We start from the raw sequence: 25596 nt of genomic DNA on the forward strand, positions 1-25596 counted from the left end.
ACTAGGGCTCGTGGGAGTCTCCGCTATGCAGATGTAATCTGTTCTTTTCCTTGGTATGCCATCTCATCACTGGCTGCAGTATACTGCAGACATAATGAAGATGTTTAAAATAGCTACTTTCTGTTGCAGTCTAGTACACCAATATGATGCTCTAAATGAACTACAGACATGCTTGAGATTATCCTACAGTGTGGATCATGATGCTTATAGATTGTCCTCCATTCATCTTCCTTGAGGTTGTATACCTCCCTCATAAAACCTTATAAAGGTTAGAAAAGTATAACTTCACCTTTAAAGATTAAAAAATGTATTTTCTGTATGTACCTTTTAATGCTTTTGTAGACTCTACATTCACCTATTGAAAAGGCAGTCTCTATGGGTGACAGCAAGCATACACTTACAAGTTCGTTCTTTGCTGTTCTAAACTAACAAATGGATTCCTGAGTTTAACATATTTCATAGGGCTTTCTAAGTTGGGTAGGCCAAGATTGTTGTAGCAATTGGGAAAACTGGAAAAACATTTCTGTTAGTCTTTGATAATTTCTTTGGTCCATTTCCCTGGAATACTAACTCCTTTCCAATACTCTTCTTGCCTTCAAATGAAATCCTGAAAAGAAAAAAAGGAACAACTTGGACATGGAGATGTGAGGATGCTTTTCCTAAAAATCATTAAAAGGTGGTATAAATCTATATGGTTAGACACCATATAGAAACATCTAGCAGTTGCCTACTTAAATGAATTAAATTTTGCTTAATTTTTGTCTCTTCAGATGAAATTCCATATTCAGTTCACATCTGAACTTGGGAGAGACACCTGTATTCAAAATATAATTAAGATACCAGTTCTTGTACACCTTGAACAACCAATCACAAACTCCCAGACGTTAAAAGATAATGGCATCGTGATAGTTCTGTGTATTTGCTTCTAAAAATTAGAAGGCAGGAAAGGAAAAAAACCTCTAAACAATTGGTCAAACACATCTTAAGAAATAGATGTTTAGAAAATAAGTGTTAATTAGCTAAAACAAGTTATTTTTAGGTTCTATATTGAACAGAGCAAAACTTGCTTCTACCTTAAGAACTTTAGCAGCTAAAATCCAAATTAATAAAACATAAACATCTCATGTGGTATTTACTGGAATTATGTCTTGGCTATCCACTGTCTGTCCCTGACAATGTCTGTCCATGAAGAGCTGTCCAAGATGGGACACTACTCATTAGTCTGGAAGCAACCTTAATGCCTTAGTCCTGGACACCTTACCTCCTCAAGACAGTTTTGGGTGAAATGCTGCTTGTTTTGGACTAACTTCATTTGTAGGAATAAGGAGACACTGGAAATTCTATTTCAGTCACATTTGTTCAATGGTTAAAACAATGAGCACACTGCTGCCATTCTACTTAATCATTTAGCAGACAGGAAAACTGTTTCTTCCTAGGAAAGAAGTTATTTCTCAGAACGGGTTATCACTGGAGAAATTGCTCGCTAATTTCTGTATTACAGTAACAAATGAATATGGAGACTCCCTGCTCCCTAGTCGAAAGGAAGAAAATACATTTTCCAGTATCTGGAAAACTATTGCAAACCAACTTCTTTCAATTATGTTGACTGCTCTCTAAAGTAGATTTTGTTCATAGAAATCACCAAAGAGTCATTTTATTGTGTATATTTCCTGAAATATTAGCAACTCAAGGGTATGACCTGAAATGTGCATAACATTCCACTTGGTTTTTTAAGGGATGAGTGTTGTTGTGGCAGGGATAGGAATAAAATGTTTCTTAAATAGGCTTCTCTAGGCTTCTCTGTGTTTGCTCCAGGTACAGTTTTCCAGAATAGAACAACTACAGTTACCAACCTGTGAAGAAAGACACTGCCAGACTGACAGTCTAGCAAGCAGTTGGGGCATACAATGCTTAAGGAGGGGCTGTGTGTTTGCTCAGCTGGGAAGAGAAGGCCAAAGGAAGATAGGCAAATCTAATTGCTGTCTTCCATCATCTAATGAATGATTAGTACGAAGATGGAGTCAGGAAACAGAATGGAAATTGGAATAAGATAGAAGGAAGAAATTTTTAACTGTGTGGGTATTGAAGTACATGAGTTGATGCACGGGAATGCTGTGGACATCTCTGTCTTTGGATATGTGCAAAATTTTCCTGGACTTGGTTCTGAGCAACCTGATCCAATTTTGAGGCTAACCTGGCTTTCAGCAGAAGTAGAGTAGATCTCCAGAAATTCCTTCACACTTTCATTTTTCTTTAACTCTACTGATATAAGAGACTACTGGTATAAAAACCATATATTACTAGAAGTTAATAAATCCTCTAACTTAGTATCGCTCCTCTGTGAGCCCTTCTACTCACATCAGAATAGTATCTGCCTAAGATCAGGGCTTCTTTTTACAGTTGTATACAAATTCAGAAGATGCATAACTGGGAGTGAAGAATTTACAATTTGAGAGGAAATGTGATTACTAACAGCAAATTACTCCATCCTGTTAATCTGTATTCTGTAAATTTTCTCTTATTTGGCTAGAAATTCTTGTACTGGCACAGACTGAGATGCAAAATCTAGATGATAATCTTAATCAAAAAATGAGTTCAGCTGATAAATGACGTTATTTGTTCTACGGTTAAAAGACCAAATTGTAGAACTGCAGAATAATATAATTATCTATTTATTTATGGAGATGTTGTAGCTTATAGTCGCCGTGATTTAACTGTCCGGATACTTTACTCTTCTTAGGGAACTGTACTTTGGAATACATGGGGAAAATCTGAATAGAAATTACCAGAATTCATAGTAAAATACAGTTATTCTAAGATGAAAGCAATATATTGAATAAGTCTCCTCACATGAGATCAGAAATCATGAAGACTGTAGTTTGGGGGATTTTACCAGCCTAAGTTGCTTTGTGCTAGTGGTTGCTCATGAGATAGAAAATTTACTTGCAGTATCCAAGTTCACATCCGACAGCCATAGTTAATTCTTTCCTTCTCTGAAAAATGCATAAGGGTTTTTGCATCCTGGGCTAAATGGTTTTCCCTGATTGTAGTGGCACAAGAAGTTTGGCATATTTTCTTTCAAATTTTCTTATATGGTTAATTTTAAAAATAATGCAATCAGATGCACTAGTTAATTTTCACCAACATGCACTTTTACTAGCTCTATGGCCAATGTTGTACAGAAGCAGATTGTGAGAATTAAAAACAAGAAATGTCATTTCCAAAGAAACATCTAGTGGAGATGTTCCCCGTATATGTACACATATACATTTACATACCCAAACATATATATACGTAATATATGTAATCTTGTTTATTGCTATAGGGTTGTTTACATGGATTTTTTACTCAAGAGAATAGGTTCTTGCAGAAAAAGGTCTCTTGGCTGATAAAGTGGAAGTCTTGTGGCAAGTAAGTGTTGACGAAGTCTCTGCCAGCAGATTGGTAGGAAATAGAGCTAAATTATTGATTAAAAATTTTCAGTCAAATGTTGATGATTCTTTATTAAATATAATGTGATTTAGGTCAATTTTATTTGTGGTTATAAGGTAGAGAAGTATTTTTCCCTAGATCTGAGAAGCTCTTTAATATTGTACCTCTTATGTGTGAAATAAATGGAAGCCTTTATGTCTGTGTTTCAATATGTAGGAATAGGAATGAGCTACAGGTTCCAGTACACCGCACTCCTCCACTCCTGTGATTGGGAAAATAAATTTCTGTGAGAAGTACCATAATGTCTACGCAGAAGTATTCTTTCATTGGCTGAATTTTATGCTAGCAATTTTTTTTAAATTATTGCTTTTTTTAGAACATTAAATAAACTTGAATTCATCTTTATTTAATATTCTGAAATACTGGAAGTGGTAATTCTGTGATGTCTTCAGTCTTTGATTATTTTAGTAAGGTATGTTTTTAATTAGGAAGATATTTTTAATCAACAAAAGTTTTTGAGAAAGTGGATGGTGTAACTGGAATAGAATTGATACAAAAGGAACCATTGCTGTATACCATAAAGGATCCATAAACATGTGGAGGTTTTTAAAAAGATCTAGGAAAATGTTAAAAATACTATTAAGAAAAAAACCTGTTACCTGCTGATCTAACAGTGCTACAACAGCATGGAACACAAGGGTTATGTACACAAGGGTTATGTTGTGGACAGAAAAGATATACAGATTCAAATTCCTGGAAATTTTTTTAAATTAAAACCTGAGTTTCCTTAATGCGAAGGTCCCTTGCTTTAATGGTGCAAGCACTGAATGTTGCATCAACTGTACAATTTGCAAAACTGTTTTCAATGAAACCAATGCCCACACATTCAAGGAACTAAGCACTTAATCAATATGATGTATGTCCTGAAGCCACCACAGTGTAATACTTTTAAAATGCTAATTGTGAGCTATAATCAAGAACTAATTGGCTGATGAAGCAAGAATTTCTTTTCTAAAATTGCTTTGCTTATTAAATTTAAAAATTTATGACATCTGGGGTTTTTTCTTTTTTTTTCCCTAGAAAAAGAAAATTATTTTTAGAGCATGTCTGCTATGGTATATTGGGCCTTAATTTGGACTTAATTTGCTGTTTATTTGGCCAGCTTTGGACCTACCTATACCTCTACACACGCATGAGTGGGTTGCTCCTTCTTATACTCTCTTCAGATTTCCCAGCCATGGAGCAGTCAAGAGACCTGCTTGGAGTATAACACTAAGTTCCTTCATTAGTCAGCTGGCACTGGTGGCATACAGATAATTTTCTGTCTTTGAACCAAAAATATAATCTGATTTGAGTCATCCAGGGCCTCCACTGTGGGTGAGTAAGGGAGGGGTCTTAATGTTTCTTTTGAATAAAAAAAAGGGATAATAATAGACCAAGTCTGAAGAGGAGAAAAATGGAAATTCTTATAAATGCCTATTAGTAATGCAAAACATTTAAATAGTGCATGCCCAAGCATGAAGGTAAATGAGAACCCACTGGAGGAGCCATCCAAGTGCAAATAGTGGTTCTTCAACATGGTCCCTGAGTGTGTGTATTTGAGGTGCTAATAAGGGTATGATCCATGTTGTCTGTGGCATTCAAGGGACGTTATTGATGTGGCATTGCTTCCCTGATTCACTGACAGTAGCAATATCTTCAGTTAAACAAAAAGCACATGTGAACATGTACCACTATAGTGGCTTTTGTACTTGATTACCTGTTGAAGAACCATTATTGGTTTTGTTTGAGGGCAGTATCAGTAAAGAGCCAGGGTGCAAAAGAAAGATAATGATTAATCTGTTGAAGACAGAAATTCAAGGGAAATTACTTCAGAACACAGCCAGGTTGGGTTGCTACCTTATTGACTTTTGCACTGTCAGAGAGTAAGAACACTGTTGCTATAAGTCTAGCAAAGCTAAAACTAAGTTGGTGACAAACGTAAGCAATTCTTACCTCTTGGAGAATGTATGTTTTTTAGGGATTGAACCAGTGTGAGTTTTGGCTTCAGGAAATTGCCTGATACTTTTTTATTTTGTAATGTGTACTCTTGGCATATTTTTTGCCTTTCCAACTACCAGATTTAAATATTGACAATATTCCACATTTTAAAACGTGGAAATAACTTGAAAAATTAAATAAGGTGTCTGTGTACACTCTCTTTTAATGGATTGATTTATTAAATTATACTGAACTGTGGGGGTTAGAAGAAAACCATTAATATGACTGTCCATATTGCTGTAACAAACAAGTAACACTTTTAGCCAATAAGAAGGAGAGATTTTTTCATTATTAAACAGAGCTATTACTGATTTTGGCTCTTTTTTCCCCCCATGTTTTTATTCCAGTTTCTTTTGATGAAAACCCTTCTAATGTGAACCAAGAAAGCAGAGGAATTCATACGTTCATTCTTAGCAACTGGCAGAGGTACTTGTTATCCACCCTTCAGAACTATGAGGTTAAGTTTTTCTTAGTGTGCTCCATACCAAAGACTCAACCAAATTTTTGACACCACTTCCTCCAGAAAATGCCTAATAGGTCTTACTCTGCTCTTTATATATGACAGAATAAATCCTGCTACAATAGTATTTCTAATATGCTATTTGAATAGCAGCACAGGAAATCAAACCCATGGCCCCCAGTACAGCAGTGTCACAGAGATCCTGCTGTTTCAGCCTTTGTCCTTTTAGGGGTTTCTTTCAATGACATTTTTCTCATTGAGTATTCATTCACTATTTAAAAAATGCTGAACTGCTATAAATTCATAATCCCGGTCAATGTTAGAAGTTGTACAGAATTTTGACTTGTTTCTTATGTATTTTTAGCATGCACTCCTAGCAAACTGAAGATAATCATTCTATAAAAGGTGGTACCTGTTCACTCCAAATCTCACTGGCTTCAGTGCAAGCATTTTAATTCATTCTAATCTAGTCCTAAACATTCATCCTTTAATGCTCCTTGCAAAAAGCTTTTCAGACTTGAGGGTAGCATTGCTGCTCCATGTGGCAGAACATAAAAATGAGATCACAGATGGGTAACAGAGGCTTGATGCTCAAAAGGCCAGTTCAGTAGCTGAAATGCGGTGTGTGTTCTCCTTGCAGAAAAGGAGAAATAAACCAATGGCTATTTGTAGACTACACTCACCACGTATGTCAAAAGTGAGGTTTCTACTAGACACTGTGGTAACAGCTATAGTCAGTGATTGCTAATGAAAAATACTTCCACATTTTCCAGTGCGTATCTTTGGCTATTTCTGGTGCTCTTCTAGATCATAGTTTTGGTCCCAACAGGCTTCCTATTTTTGGTTATACAATTCTGTATGCATTAAACAGTTTTCAAACTTTTGATGTTTAGAGATGCTTTCAGATTTTTCAGTGAATGGAAGAACCTATGTGTTAAGAATTTCAGCCTGCTGACAGTAGTCTCACTGTCAGCTTTTAGTGAGGTTTCATGGTCCTAAGGGTAGTCTGCAAAGCAGGTACATACCCTCATTGTCTGTGAGAACCCTGAGTGACCAAACAGACCTTGTTTGCCCCGATGAGTCTCACCAGGACCCCTCCCACAAGCACCCTCTGCCTGCTGGTTCAGGACCTCTTGTTAAGCTCAGGCTTCAGCCTTTGTGAGAGCTTCCAGGGAGTAGCAACCATGAGACTGCTCCAGGAGGGAAGAGAAGACAGAATCTGAGAGGGACCACAGTGCAGCCAGGGCAGTGCCTTCACTGATAAAGCAAGGCATGGTCCTCAGACAGAGTGTACAGAGATAGTGAGAGCAACAATTTGTCATCAACACTCTGATGCTCATCAGACAAGGTGGGGCAGTGTTACTCCAAGATCAGTCAGGAAAATCCAGTCCGGGATTCAAAAACAACATGGAATAGGAGACAGAAACCCTACAGAGAAGCTCAGGCAGACATGGGTTGGCCAGATCTGAGCTCAAAAGGGAAGCTGAGCTCAGATCCCTTCCAGGATCTGAGTGCCTGGAAGGGGTCCCAGGTGAGGCTGGGTAGGTGGTTTAGACCTACTGAGGCACTTGGAGCCCTCACAGTCAATTAAAACTCGAGGAAGGACAATCAATTTCAAAGCAGGGAACCTCAGCAAGATGGTAAACTTCACTGGTGGGTGTCAAGCATTTCAAGAACCGGACTAAGAATTAGGCTAAGAATAAGCTGGAATACTGACGATTTCAGTGAACCAGAGAATTGTCCATGTTCATAAAGCATACACAGAAAAAAGGCTACCAGGTGCCTTTCTGCTTTAAAATAAAACAGAAAATGTTTTGTATGACGTTACATCTCACCACACCATTTTGCTGTGCAAATTCAAACACAAGGAACAAAACATTTTTTCATATTGGCAGGTGGGTTGCTTCCAGAATAAGCTGCAGGAAGCTTACTGGAATTGAAAAAAAATATTTACCAGCTCTTCTATCTTCATTTTGCTGCCTTTTCTGTGCTTTCAATGGCAGAGCGCTGCACTTATTCAGTTGTGCCATCCACTTCTACATATTCTACCCAAGGGAAGAAAGACACACTGAGGTAGTGCTCAGATTGCATAATGTACTCTGAGATACAGATAAATCCTGTTTTGTCAGAATCTAAGTTACTGAATCTGAAAAAGTAGGGACTGCTGCATTTTTAGCACAGACTCTTCATAGGCCCATTATTTTCATCTCTTTTCGTGATACCTTCTCACCCACATTATCAAACCTACAAAATAAAGACTTAAGCAGTTTAGTGAACCAAGCAGCAATGTAAAATATAAACTGCTAAAATATTAAATTTGTGTTTTAATGGGAGCCATACACCTGCAGGCACTTAGATTAATTTACTTGAGAAGTTTTCTTACACTTGCTGAAAAACTGCGTATCATCATCATAGCCAGTCTTTGCAAATGAAGATTTGGGAAAGGTCTTTACTCACATTTGTTACAAGCGCGCTGGCGATACAGGGCTTTGCAAATGCGGGTAAGGCCTTTGAGCCTGCGCAATGGATTTTTTAGGTGAGACACAGTGTGCGCTGAACTGAGCCCACCCTTTAATCCTGAGGTTCATCTGCCGGGGCCGAGCGAGCTTGGACAGTGGCAGCGAGGTCCTCAGGACGTAGGTTTGTTTTTAGAGTGACCTTCTCCTAGATGGATGGCCTTACAGGGCTGATGAGCTCCATCTGCCCGGGAGGGCACATATGCAACTGAAGATGTGTTGTCAGCATATGATGCAGTTTGAATGTAGCTAAAGCATGAGTTTATGGTAATCTTTACAAAGTCTTTTTTTTCCAGTGTGGAATAAAATTATGTAAACAATTTGTACAATAAAAGTCAGTGCAACCTTAAAAAAGTGCAGTCAGGTTTTTATCAGCAGCTTTGTATTTGGGGAGGTTAGACCACTCGTGATTTCCTTTCTTACCTAGTTAGGGCCTGGTAGACAATGAGTCAGCCATAATTGTGAAAAAAGTAATTTCCATCTGAAACTGTGACATTTTCCCCCAGGGAGATGGAAGATTTTATGAGTGTGCAGAATCACTTTTTTTAGTGCTGCAGAACTAGCACTTTATTTGAATATCAGATTCCATAATCTTTAATAGCTCAGGCGTATTTGAAGCAGAGCAATACATTTCTGTGATCACAGGCCTCTAGTAAAAACACTGCACAGTGCAGGAAACAGTCCTAGGAAAATCCTAAAGTAGCGGGATGACATAGTAAAGTACATCATTTGGAATATCCACAGTATAGATTTTTTCAGCCAAATAATTTAGAATATACTCTGTTTTTTTAAGAAGAATAGAGAAAATGTGGATGTAAAAACAAATCACTTTTCAAGAAGAAATCTAGCAATCTTGGTTGCACTCGTACAAAAAAGAAAATAATGTAGAACTGCAGGCTACTTCCAAAGAAATCTGTACATTAACCTCCTCTTTCCTTCATATGAGAAGCCAAGATATTTGGAGAGAGATCATAAACTTTTAATTATTTCAGAATGAAAAATAAAGTAAAACTATATAAGGTTTTGAAGTTCAATCCCTATTTAAACTTGTAGGAATTTTTTTTTTGCTATTTATAAATCTATTTTGAAAACACTGAAAATATGTTTTGCCTAGGTATCTGTTATCTGCATATTACCAGGCTGTTTTTCTTACTGCACTCTATGGATGCTCTTTCTGTCATTTTTGATTATAGCTGAGTTCCCATATTGATGAATTTCCATGTCACAGACTCTGAAAGTCATTGTTATTTCTTATGTGCAAGTATACTTCTTATCAACTTTGTTATGGTCTTATTCTGTGTAATGATCTGTACCTAACACAACTTTTACTTCTGTAGTTATGCAGCTTTCTATTTTTAGTTCAGATTTTTCTGAGTTGTTTTACTCTCAGATGTAGTAATTTTATGGAAAAATACAGTTAAAAGAGCAATATGTTGAAATTACGGAACACTAATTTAAAGACATATTTTGATGCCTGCCTATGTCAAGATGGGCAAGTGACCTAACTGTAGAAGCCACCTCTCTTCTACAGTCCGCTGAGGTGTCCCTTACTCTCTCTCTAGTTTTCCAGTCTTGATTCTAAACCTTTTTTGTTATTCTGTGAAAGATATATTTGTACACTGACATATCCATCACTTCATGCTTAATTTTCATTTATAAAAAAATGACCTCTTCATTTAATGCAGGAGAATGGATTTATTTTTTTTAATGTGTTAGAATGATAGAGTAATTTGGGTGGAGAAGGACCTCTGGAGGTCATCTAGTCTCAGACCTGGACTTAAGTAGCTCAGAGTCTTGTCTAGTTGTGTTTTGAATACCTCCCAGGCTGGGATCCCCAGGGCTCATCTCTGTAGCCATGCAGGTCTGGAGCCTTACTGTGAAGAATTTCTTCCTTGGAACTGGTGGAAATTTCCCTTGCTGCAGCTTGCAGCTGTTTCCTCTTTTCCTTTTGTTCTTTACCTCTGGAAAAGGGCCTGTCCCAGTCCCTCATTAGATGATGGGTGATGGTGAATGGATTCTTCCCTAAGCCTTCTCTGAAGACTGGGCAAAAATGGTACCCTCTCCTTGTCCATCATGCACATCTAACAACCCAGTGATCCTCTCCATCTCCAGATTGCCACTGTCTTGTTTAGACTGTGATGGTGGTGAGGTGCATGAAGTAGCATGTGGTAGTTGGTATGGCTACACAGTTAGAGGGGAAAAACTCCATCCAGCCAATGGGCAGCATTCCTGCTAAAGTGAGCCAGCTGTCATGGTAGAACATGTTTGTCCTGTTATTCACCTAGTCTCTCAGGTCCATGACTGCAGACTTAAAGCAATGACTTAAATCTAAACTGTGTGAATATTCATTTAGTTCAAAGAGTATAATTGCCATCTTAATTGCATTTTGGTGTAACCAGATTTATGAGAGGTGGCACGAATACACCTCTTTTAAAATAGTTGTCAGAGAATGTTTTGTTTGTTCATTCCCTTCATTGTTTTCTAGCACCTGTGGGATAACAAACAAACCAGTCTATGCCACTCTGATGGTTTGACCTTGGCTGGATGCCAGGTGCTCACCAAGCCACTGTATCACTTCTCAGCTGGACAGGGGAGAGAATATATAATGAAAGTCCCACAGGTTGAGATAAGGACAGGGAGACATCACTCAGCAATTACTGTCATGGACAAAATGGACTTGACTTGGGGATATTTAATTAATTTATTGCAAAGAAAATCAGAGTATGATGATGAGAAACAAAAATAAATAGTAAAACACCTTTCTTTCAACCCTCCCTTCTTCACAGATACAACTTCACTCACAGTTTCAGCTACCTGTTTCCCCTCATGCAGGTGGATGAGGACTGGGGGTTTTAGTCAATTCATCATATGTTGTCCCTGCTGCTCCTTCCTTCTCAGCAGGAGGGCTCCTCACACTCTTCCCCTGCTCTAGTGTGGGGACTCTCTCATGGGAGACGGTCCTCCATGAACCTCTTTAACATGAGTCCTTCCCACATCCTGCAGTCCTTCACGAACTGCTCCAGCATGGTTCCCCCACAGGGTCCCAATCCTGCTGTAAACCTCTTCCAGTGTTGGTTCTTCTCTCCATAGGACCACAAGTCCTGCCAGAAGACCTGTAGATGGGTATCTGCTTCACCATGGACCTCCACGGGCTGCAGGACAGCCTGCCTCACCATGGTCTTCACCATGGGCTGCAGGGGAATCTCTGCTCTGGTGCCAGGAGCACTTCCTTCTCCTCCTTCTGCACTGATCTTGGTGTCTGCAGACCTGTTCCACTCACATGTTCTCACTCCTCTCTCCAGCTACAGCTGTGCAGTTTTCTTTCCCCTCGCTTCTTAAATATATTATCCCATCAGTGTTATCATCATTGTTGATGGGCTCGGCTTTAGCCACAGGTAGGTCCATCTTGCAGTTGACTGGCATTGGTTAGTTTGGACATGGGGGAAGCTTCTGGAAGCTTCTCACAGAAGTCACCCCTGTAGCTGTTCTGTTACCAAAACCTTTCCATGCAAACCCAATACACCCACCAAGCACAAGTATTTCTTTTTTGTCTGAACTTGTGATTTTTTTCTGCCCAGAGTTAGTTGTTGCTAATGATTTATTACTAAACACTAAGTATAGCTGATTCCAACAGACCACATGACATCATGCTCATTATAAATAGTAGGGGGAAGAAGGAGGAATGGGGAGGATGTTTGAAGTGATGACATTTGTCTTCCCCAGTAACTGTTACATGCGATGGGGCCCTGTTTGCCTGGGGATGGCTGAAGACCTGCCTGCCCATGGGAAGCAGTGAATTAATTCCTTGTTTTGCTTTGCTTTTGTGCATGGGTTAAACTCTGTTTATCTCAACCTACAAGTTTTCTGGCTTTTACCCTACTGATTCTCTCCCTGATCCTGCCGGTAGGGGAGTGAGCAAGTGGCTGTGTGGTGCTTGGTTACTGGCTGGGGTTAAACCACACTGATGTAAGTAGGGGGAACAAGCAGGAGTGTGCAGTCACAGGGCTTTGATCTTATTGCAATTGCAGAGACATGGTGGGACAGCTCACATGACTGGCACATTGTCAGGAAGCACATGCTGCTTAGGAAAGACAGACCAAGGGGGCACAGTGGTTGTCCTCTAAATGCTTGGAATGTATTGAACTCTGGGAGGAGTGGCTGATACCCCAGAGGGCTGTGCAGCCCTTCAGAAGGACCTCAACAGATTGGAGAGATGGGCAGAAAGGAACTGTCTGAAATTCAACACGGGCAAATGCAGAGTCCTGCAGCCAGGAAAAAATAACTCCAGGCACAAGTACAATTTGTGAGCTAAGATGAAGGAAAGCAGCTCTGCAGAGAATGACCTGGGGGTCCTGGTGGACAACAAACTGTCCATGAGCCACTAGTGCGCCCTTGTGGCCAGGAAGGCCAGTGGTATCCTGGGGTGCATTAAGAAGAGCATTGCCAACAAGTTGAAAGCGATGGTCCTGCCACTCTGTTCAGCCTTGGTGAGGCCTCATCTGGAGTGCTGTGTCCAGTTCTGGGCTCCTCATGACAAGAGAGACACGGAGCTCCTGGAGCGAGTTCAGCAGAGGGCGACAAAGGGGATTAAGGGACTGGAACATTTACTGATGGAACTGGGCCTCTTTAGCCTGGAGATGACTGAGAGGGAGAGAGGGAGAGACTGGATCTCATGAATATATATCAGTATCTGAAGATGCAGTGCCAGGAGGATGGAGCCAGGCTCCTCTCAGTGGTGCTGAGCAATAGGACAAGAGGCAAGGGTCAGAAACCGATGCACAGAAAGTTCCACCTGAATACGAAGAAGAACTTTTTTACTGTGCAGGTGACCATACATTGGAACGGATTTCCCAGAGAGGTTGTGGAGTCTCCTTCACTGGAGATATTCAAGAACCACCTGAATGCAATCCTGTGCCACGTTCTCTAGGATGACCCTGCTTGAACTGGAAGGTTTGACCAGATGCCCCACTGTGGTCCCTTCCAACCTTAACCATTACATGATTCTGTGATTTCATTACATACCTAAAATATTAATTATACATGCATATTAAAAGAGTTATACATAGCTTTAACTATATACCTTTTTTTTTTAAGCTAGAATTACTGGTGTATTTCATGTTTTCCACTCAGGCTCATTTAATTTTAATATTGTCCTGGAATTATTCCACTTTTCCCCTTGCTTTTTAGGTCAAATTGATGAATGCTCAGTTTCTTCTCAGATTTCTATAACCGAAACAGTCCCTCACCGGAAAAGCTTACTAAGTCATTCTTGCTCTTAGTATTTATCTATTTTCACAACATATTTTGATAAGGATTTTGGCTGAAGTTCAATGGGAAAATGGGCTTTCACTCACAAAAATCACTGGATATAGTTCATCACTGTTTGCTCAAGAGAGGCAGTCTTTCACTGAAGGAGAAGCAGGTCCACATGAGTGCTTGGGATTCTTATATCTACCATCAGTCTGCTGTCAAGCTTGTGAAACAAAACAATAAAATTGAAGTAGCAGGTTCAGCAGTTGCCATACTGAAAAGGTAGGAAACCAAAATATTTAGGAAATGAGAACTATGGAATTCTAAAAAAGGATTTATTTTTTTCCAACTTTTCACATCCTGTTACAAACAATAAAAAGTAACAGATGTTAAAGAAAAAATAGTATGTGCTTTGAGTGAATAGCAAAGTGCCTGGAAGGCAGCATGGATTAAAAAAACCAGGATCTTGAAGTACCTTTCAACATTGTGCCAAGAAATCAGTACTTTCTTACCAAGGTTTATTGATGCAACAGCTGATCCCCCATGAGGAGGCCACTATAAACCAGCATCAGAGAAAGATGGAATTGGCAGAGCTGAGAGGAGTCTTGGGATTTTCATTCTGCAGGTGTGGGGATGATGTACCCCAGAAGAAAGCCAGCAGAAAGGGAATCTGATTCTTCTCAGAAGGTTTTTCCCGGTGGGATCTGAGACTGTAACCCTGTATTTCCTCGTAAAATGTATAGAACACTTGCCCTTTTTATTTCAGGAAGAAAAGAAAGATGCTTAATTCCAGCTCATAATACAGCTTGCTCTATAAGATGTCCTTCAACCTTACCGAGTTCTCCAAAGCTCCAGCGCCATTCTGTGGCATCTGTCAGTCTAGTATTTGTACAGTAGCTGTTTCATAGTACCTTCACAGATTTGTGCAAAGCAGTTTCAGAAATGGCTGCTTCAATGGTTGAGGCCTGTCCTACTGCATTTGCAGACTTTATTCCTTGGAGACTTTCTACAATGCCTTGTTTTTCTAACTTTTCTTCCAGGGTAGGACTCTTGGCCATTTTTCTTAGAACTTCACTTCAGTCTAACTTCAGTTAAAAAGTATTTTTCTGTATGCCTATCCCCTGGTTTCTATCTGTCTTCTTCATTGGGAGGGGAATTATTTTTCTGCCTACTTTTGACCTTGAGCCATTCATGACAGCTGATGGGCCTTTACTTTCAGAGAAGACTCTTATCTGCTTTCTGTACAGCAGCAAACTGGACCACGGCAGATACAAGACAGAAATTGTTGGGGGGTGTGGTTTTGGTGGTGGGTTTTTTTTGTTTGCCAGTATTGTGCAATGAAAACTTGCTTGTGCAACTGCTTTGTGCTGTTCCCTCATGACATGCAGAATGATTGTTTTCACTGTGATTCTGACAACTGAAAAGTACAAAACATATTGGAAACATGTATCCTAAAGAAAACAGGGAATTTTCCAGAGAAGTAGATATGAGAAGAGGGATAGCTCTTGGCTCGAGAGGGAAACACAATTTTCTTTTACTGAGGCAGCCTTAAAAGTGCGGAGATATATTTAAATATGTTTGGTTAAAAATAAAGTTTTAAAAATAATGAAATTTCAACTTTTCTAAGATTTGTGTAGTCACTGTTGGTAGTGTGGGTACAGTCTGAAATCTCATTAACTTTTACTGAATAGACATAGCTTATGTCATCCAGTCTGGATGAAATTTCTCCTTGCTTGATTCTTGTCAATACTTATTGAATAAGCTGATGCATTTCAGTAACCACCAGTCAACACAAATTCTGGAAATGCTCATTTAAGGGGTCCACAGGAAGCATGGTAGAATATTCAAAGTGCAAATTAAAACCACAATATTGGAGGAACATTCCAAACAGCCTTCCTTGTCTTTAATGAGAATGAATTTTTTAGTATTTGCAAGGTAAAAACAACATGTAGAAACTTCAAGAAGTTAGATACTGAAGAGACATATTGCAAAACTGACAAAAGCAATCAAAACTCTAGTATTTACATACAATAAGGCAAAAACTTCAAGAAGTTAGATAGTGAAGAGACATATTGCAAAACTGACAAAAGCAATCAAAACTCTAGTATTTACATACAATAAGGCAAAATAAGTAACAAGCATTGGATTAAAAAAAAACAAAACCAACTCAATAATACTTATTTTCTTTGAATGTGCTGCTCTCTGTTATTAGTTTACTCTGTGAAAGACAGCAAGAAATTTCAAAGTATGTCCTGTGTTTTGTTCAGTCGCCTTTTCCTAGAAAAATAAGCTTTTATTAAAAAAAAAATTGAAGGAAAGGATCACTCTACTGTAGAGTCTTTACAGTTTTGCTGCTATAATTTAATTAGTTGATATGGCTATTTCAGTTTTGTAACATTATCTAGCCTTAGTGTTAGAGGTGCATTGAGCTGAGCCTAATTCTAAGGAATTAGATGTTATAACAACCCGAGAGTAGATAACGTCTTCCCTTGCTGTCAGTAATAAAGCTATTTTGTAGGTCAAAAGAAAATGTGAAGAAAGCTTAATAGGAGAGGGTGGACCATAGATGAATCTTCAGTCCAGACTGTGACCTTAGGTGCAACTGTGGATCAGAGGGGTTTAGAAGACTGAGTGTATCTGAATGACAATCAGCTGAATTAGACATGTCTATGTCACTGTTAGAAGGATGGTGGTCCTCATAAAACTTATGAGCATTGTGGCACCCTTCTTCAGGATATTCTTTGAAAGATATTTAGAGCATAGAAGTAATGTAAGGTAGGACTAATATAGTGGAAGTAAAAAGCAAGAATATCCCACCTCCTAACTTTGCACGTATAATTTTCTACTCTGGCTCCCTCAGAGAATTAATTTTTACATTATTATTGAATTTTTATAACAGGCCATTCAACTAAGATTTCCTGATTTCCACTGGACAGAATTTATAGTTTTTGTCCTACATATGCATTTGGTCTGACTTCGCTGTAGTATTAGATTTTTGGTTTGTACTATTTTAAGCAGAGCCTTTGCAGATCCTGGTTTCATGCTTATATATCCAGCTCTAAGTGAGGAAGAATTAGGTCTGTAATCAAAAGCACTGTGAGAAAAGAATTAGTAGAAATATTTGGGGTTGCTGGTACTTTAAGGCTCTAAGAGTCAGTTAGAGTTAGTATTTTTTGTTAACAGCTGATGTCTACGTATATTTTGCTTTCAGGCAAATACACAATTTTTTTCTGATGAAGGTTATCCTATTTCAAGTAAAAACAAGCTAAAACCAATTCCTCCTGTTTTATTCTAACTAGATAAATCAGTTAGATATTTTAAGTGGAACGGGACAGGTAGAGCAGAAACACAGAAAGTTATCTCTGCTGGTTTAATGAGGAAGGAAAGTAATAAATTGGGAAGAGTATGATTGTGGTATACTATGAAACCCTAGCCTCTTCTGAGATCAGGATCTTTGATGTGTACTATAATAATGAATTCTCATGCTCATCTTTTGTACATGTTTTGTGGTTGCAGTGAGGATGCAGTGACAAGTGCTGGTACAGGACAAGTGATGAGAATGTTGTCCAAATCAGGAGAGAGTTGGGGACTGCCACTGCTGGTGGCACTGCAGCCTTGCAGTAACTTACGCAGCTTTGACAACTGCAGCCTGAGCTAAAAGCATTGCAGCCTGGGTGTGTGACACTCAATGTGAGAGAAAGAAAATTTGCTTAAAATATAGAAACTTATATTTTAATCTGCTAACATTACCCAAAATTAATCTCATTCACACCAGCTTTGGTGACAGCTCTTATGTATTTTTTAAAAAAGTGAATACCTCTACAAAAAAAATACACTTTATTGAGGAATCTACTCTTTATTGAGTCATACTGAAGCAAGTACTAACCTGCAAAAATCAAAGAATGCCTCTTCTGGAACAGCTTTGTGCATGAAGAGATGGGGAGGAGGTTTGCAGGTATACCAGTAAGTTCAAGAGTGGTTTGTAACTCTGTCCATATAATTCAGGTCTGCGGTCACTTGTAGGATTGCATCCTTTATGTTCTTTGAACCGTACCACGTAAACATTGTTGGAGAAATTTAGTAATATTTGAAAACCATTTTTTCTATATCATAGTATGTATAGTATGTTTCTATTGTTTTAGTTTTCTTCATCTCTTTACCTCTTTTTTTTGATTACTGAGAGCATTTGCAAGACAATAGCATTTTCTGTTTGTGAGTTAACACAGTTCAGGTGCCTATATTTAACCTGGGTTATAAAATAATTTGACACATCAAGGCAGTATAATTTGAAGTCGTTACGATCTAATCAAGGATTATACCTTCACATGATGACTAATTTGGAGCAACTGATAAACTCAGAAAACAAAACACATCTGTATCCATGATAGTTGATAATAAAAAATGACAATAGAAAACCAGAAATTAAGCTAGAATAAAAATGCCAAGAAAAACCTGCATTTGAAACTTTGTATCAATGTGCAAAATGTGCATCAACTTTGATTGGAAAAGAATTTCACGATATTTTTTTCTTTGAAAAGCAGTTACAGATTCAAAAGAAAAGCAGGAAAGATGCTATACTAAGTCCCCAACAGTATGTGAAGGGCTGTATATGCATATAGTTAATATCACTGGTAGTGCTCAGTGAGTCCTCTTACAGCAGTGATGTAAGCCTTGGTGGGAATGAGTTTTCTGACACATCATAGATGTATATCTTCGTGGGATCTCACTGATTTAGTTTGTAATGTCCAACCCTTATTTCAGATATATCACAATATATACGAAATGCTACATATACTGAAATTTGTGCAAATTAGAGCAAAAGAACAATTTGGTTTTAGGATTTTTTTTGGTGTATGCATATATGAGTGTTTGGAAAAACATGTTTTGTGGGTATTTCTTGAAGTAGTATTTCCATTTCAGGTGGAATCACTACTTTCCTGGGATTTTTTTTTTTTAATTAAAAGAATTGAATAGGAATGTGGTGTTTAGTTTAGTGAAAGCCAGCAAACATGTATAAGGAGACAGTTGGTACAAATGAGTGTATGTCTAGGCTATCATCTGTGCTTTTGCTGCTTTATGCTACTCAGGTAGTCATTAATCCTCACTCTTTCAGACTTTCCAGTTACTTACTTGTAGTCAATCAGTTCAACATAATTAAAAGGGTGGGGAGCTATCATGCATGGGTGGTAAATTATTCCTCTTTGTAGTTATCACCTTAAGGCAGGGATTTCAGTTCGTTGAGAGAGTAAAGCTGTTTAAAAGAACAGTGTTCAGATTAGGTATTCTGCTTGGAAACTTAGGCATGATAAAGAGAAATTTCTGATTTCTGCCCTGACATAAATTTTCCTTGGTCTATGTGCAGGTTTTTTGCTGGCAGAGCTATGCTTTTAATGAGTTTGAACAGGTGTAGTTGCTTGTTGACATACCTGGTCTATCATAAGCTGTGATGTAAGTTCAGTTACTTTTGCAAATTTGTGTTTTTAGGCTGAACTGCTGAACTCATGAGGTAGGTGTTCTACAGAAGAGCGAAGTGTGGTTATACCAGCACTGGCATTTAGACTTCTTGTTCATTTGGTATTACTAAATTCCTACTGTCTTCCATATATATATATATATATGCATATCTATCTATATGTATGTGTATATATATATATACGCACACCCTGCAGTAATAGGAAATTTGACAAATAAAAATCCTTAAAGGAAGACTGAACTCACTGGGAAAACAAAACAAACAACTTCCCCCCCCCCCCCCAAACATCAATCTAAGAATTAGAGGAATTCAGAGGTCAGGTTAAATAGGTTGTGTGGACACTGTAAAATAATCTAAAACTATCAAAATCTGGGAACACGCTGTATTCATTAACCCTCAGAAAAGTGCCTGTTAGAGGTTCTTTAGGTTCTTGAAAGTGTTTGCAGAAGGCTTCAGCAAACCTAGTGATTGTTTTGATGCAGTGCATGTTCATTAACAGCTAGTAGGTACTGCAGATGCACATAGGTAAGGATAAGATACCTAATTCAGTACAAAAATTGCACCTTGAAAACTGAAAAGCTGTAATTAGAGAAACTGCCTTAGCATAAAAGTTTCACCAGGATGACCTACTTAGAAGGATCATCATGTACCTAAAATCAGGCTACAGTGTGCAGTCATAAATATTACATCATGTCTTTCTTTAAGGCTGCATTTCTCTTCCAGTAAATGCTTCAGTTCACATTAATAGTTGAATATTGCCATCACATCTGATTTCTCTGAGAAATATTCAAAGTGTATGAAATTAATCTAGAGGAAGAGACTAAAAATAAAGACATTTTCCACCATAGGTGAATTTCTGTTTTTAAAAAGCTGGGAAATACCTTTCAGCTTCTAATGTTATGTCTGTGTGATTTTAAGTTTCGTTTTCTTCTATCAGAAGTACATCATGCCATTAGTTTTTCTAATGCAGTCTATAACTCTTCCTATTCCTCAAAACAGTATCAGTCTTAAAACTGATATCTGGAATATACTTCTGGAGACAGTGTCTACAACACAATGAATAAAGGACAGCTTCTTAAAGCATTACCCTTGTCTTCTCCCATGGAGCTCAGAGTGCAGCTCACACTACTTTAGAAAGGGAAATAGGATTTGCTTCAGAAATTTCCAGACACTTTTACTACTGCATTGTGTCTCAGCCTCCTTAGTTGTATTAATGTAGTTTTTCTGAGGTAATGCTGGAAAATAGATCATTAAAATGATCATGGTTAAAAATAACCTTTTCCCCAAGATGGAAGGAGACAGTGCTTTCTTAGGAGCACTGCTACAGAAATTTTAGCCTGCTTTCTCTGAGAGGGAAGGCTTCTGCAATCTATTGCAGTGCCCAGATTCACACATATACACAAACACACACGCACACACACACAGAGTCTTAACTTTAGACACGAGTAATGATGCAGTTTTGCAATTGATTTTAGCTCTTCTAACTACTGTTGCCAAAGAAGGATCCTGCATTTCTTCCTTCCCTTTGGCTGCATGCTGCTGCCATTTCTTTCTCCTGCCCCTAATGATAGTGCAGATATGTGATGAGCAAATTGCCTTACAGATATGCCTGAAAACTGCACAGAGAAGAAGGGAATGGTTAGTCTTCAGTCTAATAAGCAAACTGCTCTTGACTCATTCTGTCTGCATTTGTGACCTTGGGGCTGCACAAGATAGGAAGGTGCAGCAGGGGAGCAGGGAGGAGAACTGGGGCAAAATGTCTTGGTGGTTTCATGCAGAGAGATTAGCAGGAACTCATGCTGGACTTACCCACTCTAGGATGAATTAGCTGGTGACATACAGTTGTTCCAGTCTGCCTCTACTGTCATTATGGACAGGGAAGAAAGGAATGCGTCTGTCCACAACTTAGGTACTGGAAATCTTTGAAGTGTGAAAGTGCCACCACTTTCGTCCATACAGCTCCCTGCACTTAATTTTTTAGGGTGGGACTTTATATTGCTAAGACTCTGTGTGAATGCAATGGTCAAATCCAGTCAGCTTTGAGACACTGGTGCAGATGTGAGGAATATTAGCTTCCTATAGGATTTGTATTAAGCAGCAGGCTGGACAGAGGACAGATATTTTATGGTCAGTCATTGAGAGAAAAGTTAGTATTTGTAGCCCTTTCTTACAAAAATGGGGAGTTGACATGGGGAAGGACACTGAAGAGTCAATATGATGTGTGGTGCATGGATTGATTGGTTTCTTTCAGAATAAAACCTGGTATCCAAGACTAGAGAGTAATAAATTGAATTCTGAAAACCATAGAGAGATTAAATTTATCTTCAGCGTATTTTCCTTGTAACCTGGGGTATTTGTATCTCTGAAGAAAACACAGGTTTGTATATTGAAAAACCCTGTACTTTGGTGTCCAGTGTTTAAATGAAGATTTGTATGGTACTGTATCACTGTGAAGAAACACCTAAAAAGGAGTAAACTTTTTTCTCTTATATTTTGCAGGTTGAATATTACAGCTTCACATGTACTTGGGCTTTTTCTGCTGATGTCCAACACAAAATAGATATTCCAAAAAGTATTCAGCAGGTACCTCTGTGACATAACAACAGTCTTTCTTTGATACAAGATGGAGGACACATACAAAGATAGGACTTCACTAGTGAAAGGAGCCAAAGATATTGCCAAAGAGGTGAAGAGACAAGCAGTTAAAAAAGTAAATAAAGCTGTTGACAAAGCCCAGGATGGTTACACACAGAGGTCCTACAATCGATTCCAGGATGAGGAAGATGACGATGATTACTATGTCCAAGGAGGAAATTATGGTGTAGAAGCTAATGATGATGAAGGATCAAGTGAAGCAACTGAAGGACATGATGAAGATGATGAAATTTATGAAGGGGAGTATCAGGGAATCCCCAGCATGGGGCAGGGAAAGGATGACATGGTGGCCTTAGGTCAACCTATGCATGATGAATATAAGGATCGCCATGAACTGGAAACAGAGAGAAAAGCTGATGAAGAAGAGCTAGCACAGCAATATGAATTAATAATACAAGAATGTGGCCATGGTCGTTTCCAGTGGGCCCTCTTCTTTGTGTTGGGAATGGCCCTGATGGCTGATGGGGTGGAAGTTTTTGTAGTTGGATTTGTGTTGCCAAGTGCTGAAACAGATATGTGTATACCGAATTCTGGATCAGGATGGCTTGGTAAGTAAAGTCTTTTTGCTATTACAAGAGTTGGTTACAGTAAGCCTAAATATGTATTTGTCAACACCAATGCTTATATAAAAACATGTTTGTATTGAATATAAATAAGAAATCCACAAAGTACAGTAACATTAACTAACATTAATTATGGATTCAGTGAAGATTATAATTTCATTTTTTAGATGGTTGTTTTCTTATTCAGTCAGTAAATAAATCACCAAAGAGGAAGTCTGCACAGTAAAACTTAAGAGGAGAAGGATACAATTTGTTCTGATTTACAAGACTAGGCATCCAGATGAACTAATTTAAAAAACAGAAACAAAAAAACCCCAAAACACAAAACCAGCCCAAGGTAGAGTACTAGAGTTCTGCTGGATTTATACAAGTGCGATAAAGAGCAGATAATACAACTGTCCAGCAACATTGTCATACTGTATGGGAACTTTCCCCTTGTGAAGTGGAATGCAATGTGGAAAACACAAGAATTCCAGAGAAAATGCTGTATAGTACAGCCTTTCCCTCTTTTTGTCTTTAGTCCTTTTATACCAATGACTGTTCTCTAGGCATCCAAAAAGAAAAATGTTTACTTTGGGACAAATGACCAAAGGTGAGCCTGGGCTATGCCTTTTGTGTTCATTTTGTTGATGGGGATGGGCTGTGTCTCATCCTCTTGCCTCTTCCCTCCTGTGGTGTGGCAAACAGGCAGGCTGAGCCAGCCTTGTGTGACTTGCTGAGGGCAGCAGTGCTGCAAGCAGATCCGTGGTTGCCCTTCCTGGTCATGACTGGGCACAACAGGTTAAAGAAGGCTCTCATGGGGCAGGGCAGTGGAGAAAAGGTGTAGAAATGGTTCCACAAGGAAGAGGGGAGGGACGTGCTTTTTATAATATGATTTTTTTATTCATTCCTTGGCAGTTGAGGACAACTCTACTCATCAATTTTTATAATTTTTGCAATTTTTATATTGCTTGAACAAAAATTATTGATATCAGTTCCATTTTTTGATTACTGATAAAGTTGTTTGTTTTACCATTTTCTCAAGACCCTCTGAACAAATGGTATGGTCAACGTTTTCTTTATTCTTCAAGATGATAACAATATAAGGGTAGCCACCAAATCGGTCTCCAATTAATTTGTATTACATTGTATTTTTAAAATATAGTGTTTTATTTAAACAGCTGCAGTAAGCATTACAGAGGTGTCTGGAATTAGGAGTGGGGAGTATTGTCCCCACAGTAGCAGAGGCAGTGGGAATTCACATCCACCTGTTGAGGTCTGACCCATGTCAAGAAGACTACTGAGAATTTCCCTGTCACTAGACCCTTCATGATGCTGACTTGAGATATATTGGAATGACTCTGTCAATGTTTAACTAAAATTCAGTACAGAAGCTGCTAAATATCTCATAGTTATAAATATGCATGTGTGTATGTATTTATATACATGATGATCGTTGACAAAATTAACAGCTATGGAAAGCTTAGGTGTACAAGCAATGTATTTTCATGCCTAAAGTATAGAAATTGTAGTGTATCTTATTTTTGTAATAATATAACACTAGCCTCTGTGTTGTGGTATTAACAAACAAACGTATGACCAGTCTTCGCGAACGAAGATTTGGGAAAGGTCTTTACCCTTCGAGCCTGCGCAGTGGATTTTTTAGGTGAGACACAGTGTGCGCTGAACTGAGCCCACCCTTTAATCCTGAGGTTCATCTGCTGGGGCCGAGCGAGCTTGGACAGTGGCAGCGAGGTCCTCTGGACGTAGGTTTGTTTAGAGTGACCTTCTCTTAGATGGATGGCCTTACAGGGCTGACGAGCTCCATCTGCCCGGGGGAGTTCCCTGACCGGGAATCGAACCCAGGCTGCGGCAGTGAGAGCGCCGCATCCTAACCACTAGACCACCAGGGGGCCCCCTAACAAATAAATAATTCTGTGCTAAAAGATTAACATACAAAAGCAGGAAAGAACAGAGATAAGCAATTTCTCTCCCAGTGTGTGTTGAAGGCATTGCAACACATGGTCATTTTATCAATAATTTCACCAAAAAAATGTATTACTTTTCCATTGGTAATAGAAATATATCATTAACTACAATTCGTCAGTACACTGACATACATGTTGCTTATAAACAAAGTAGATACACTGCTTGCAGACAGCATAATCTTAATTCCATTGATACAAAATATTCATTGTATCAGTGAATGCTTAGTGAAAGCATTCTTATATTGTCATAACTAGGCCCTCACAGCCATGCATTTAAATTATTTTGCTGTTGTGATTTCACATCATAATTACATCCTAACTGGAGTCTTCCAGATATACAGGAAGACCAGGCATAATTTTTTTTTCATGACTGTAATTCCATGATCCAGAGGGCTTAATGTTGTTAGAATACTAAAGTCATAGGACCAGTGCTAGGATTTATTAGGTAGAATTGTCACAAATACAAAATATCTATTTTTCAGGCAATTTTCTAATCTGTTAAAATATACTAAGAAAGTGTTAATTTGTCTTTGAAACAGCATCATTGACTCCATTGTAAAAAATGGTTTCTCATATATCATGCCATGATAGTTTACTAGGGAACATGAGCTGACTAAAACCATTGGACAAATGGAGCCTCTTGGTTGCATTTTTTAATTTTTTTTTTAATTTACTTGCACGACAACAATTTCCTAGATTTCTTTCCTATTAACCCTTGTATGAGCTTGAGGCCCCTGCTGATTATCACTAGCAGCGTTTCAGAGCCTATAAAGTCACATGATGACTGTGCTGATCAGAGTCATGAACTAGCTTCTGATTGGCTTTTAAGTTAAATAATAAAATAACAGGGTTTCCATCTCCAAGAAGTTGCTTCACTAAAAATAGGGAAGCTGACTTGCTAAAATTCTCCAATATTATAGTGACATGTCACTAAGCATGAGGGAAAGGTGCAGTTCAACCTGGCCGTACTTGCCAACTCCTGCATGTGGGTGGATTCACATTGACCTCTTGGGTTCTGACATGACTCTACCTTCATGAGACAGGGTGTAGGCTCAGGTCTAAAGATGGCATTTCAACTCTTTTCCTGCTTACATCTTCTCTTTGCTTTTACATGCAGCTCAGAAGTGGACTGGTATTAGGTTAATTCTCTGGCCTCTGATTCGGATATACTTTTCTACATAACTTTTTCTCTATGTTTTTGCATTCAAATTGTTCTTAAGTTTTATTGTGGAGGGTTTTT

General features: G+C 38.5%; 1 protein-coding gene across 1 annotated transcript in view; it reads left to right on the forward strand.

Annotated features, from left to right (window-relative positions):
* Positions 1-25596, forward strand: part of SV2C (synaptic vesicle glycoprotein 2C) — a 114208-nt gene that overhangs the window by 6675 nt on the left and 81937 nt on the right. The window contains exon 2 of the mRNA XM_027709971.2: positions 21671-22374. Within this exon, the coding sequence (XP_027565772.1) occupies positions 21795-22374 (580 nt within the window). The 5' untranslated portion in view covers positions 21671-21794. The remainder of the gene's footprint in view (positions 1-21670; positions 22375-25596) is intronic.

Source organism: Pipra filicauda, unplaced genomic scaffold (genome assembly GCF_003945595.2).
Source record: "Pipra filicauda isolate LSUMZ 115617 unplaced genomic scaffold, ASM394559v2 scaffold35_size7292922_pilon, whole genome shotgun sequence".
Taxonomy (NCBI): Eukaryota; Metazoa; Chordata; class Aves; order Passeriformes; family Pipridae; genus Pipra; species Pipra filicauda.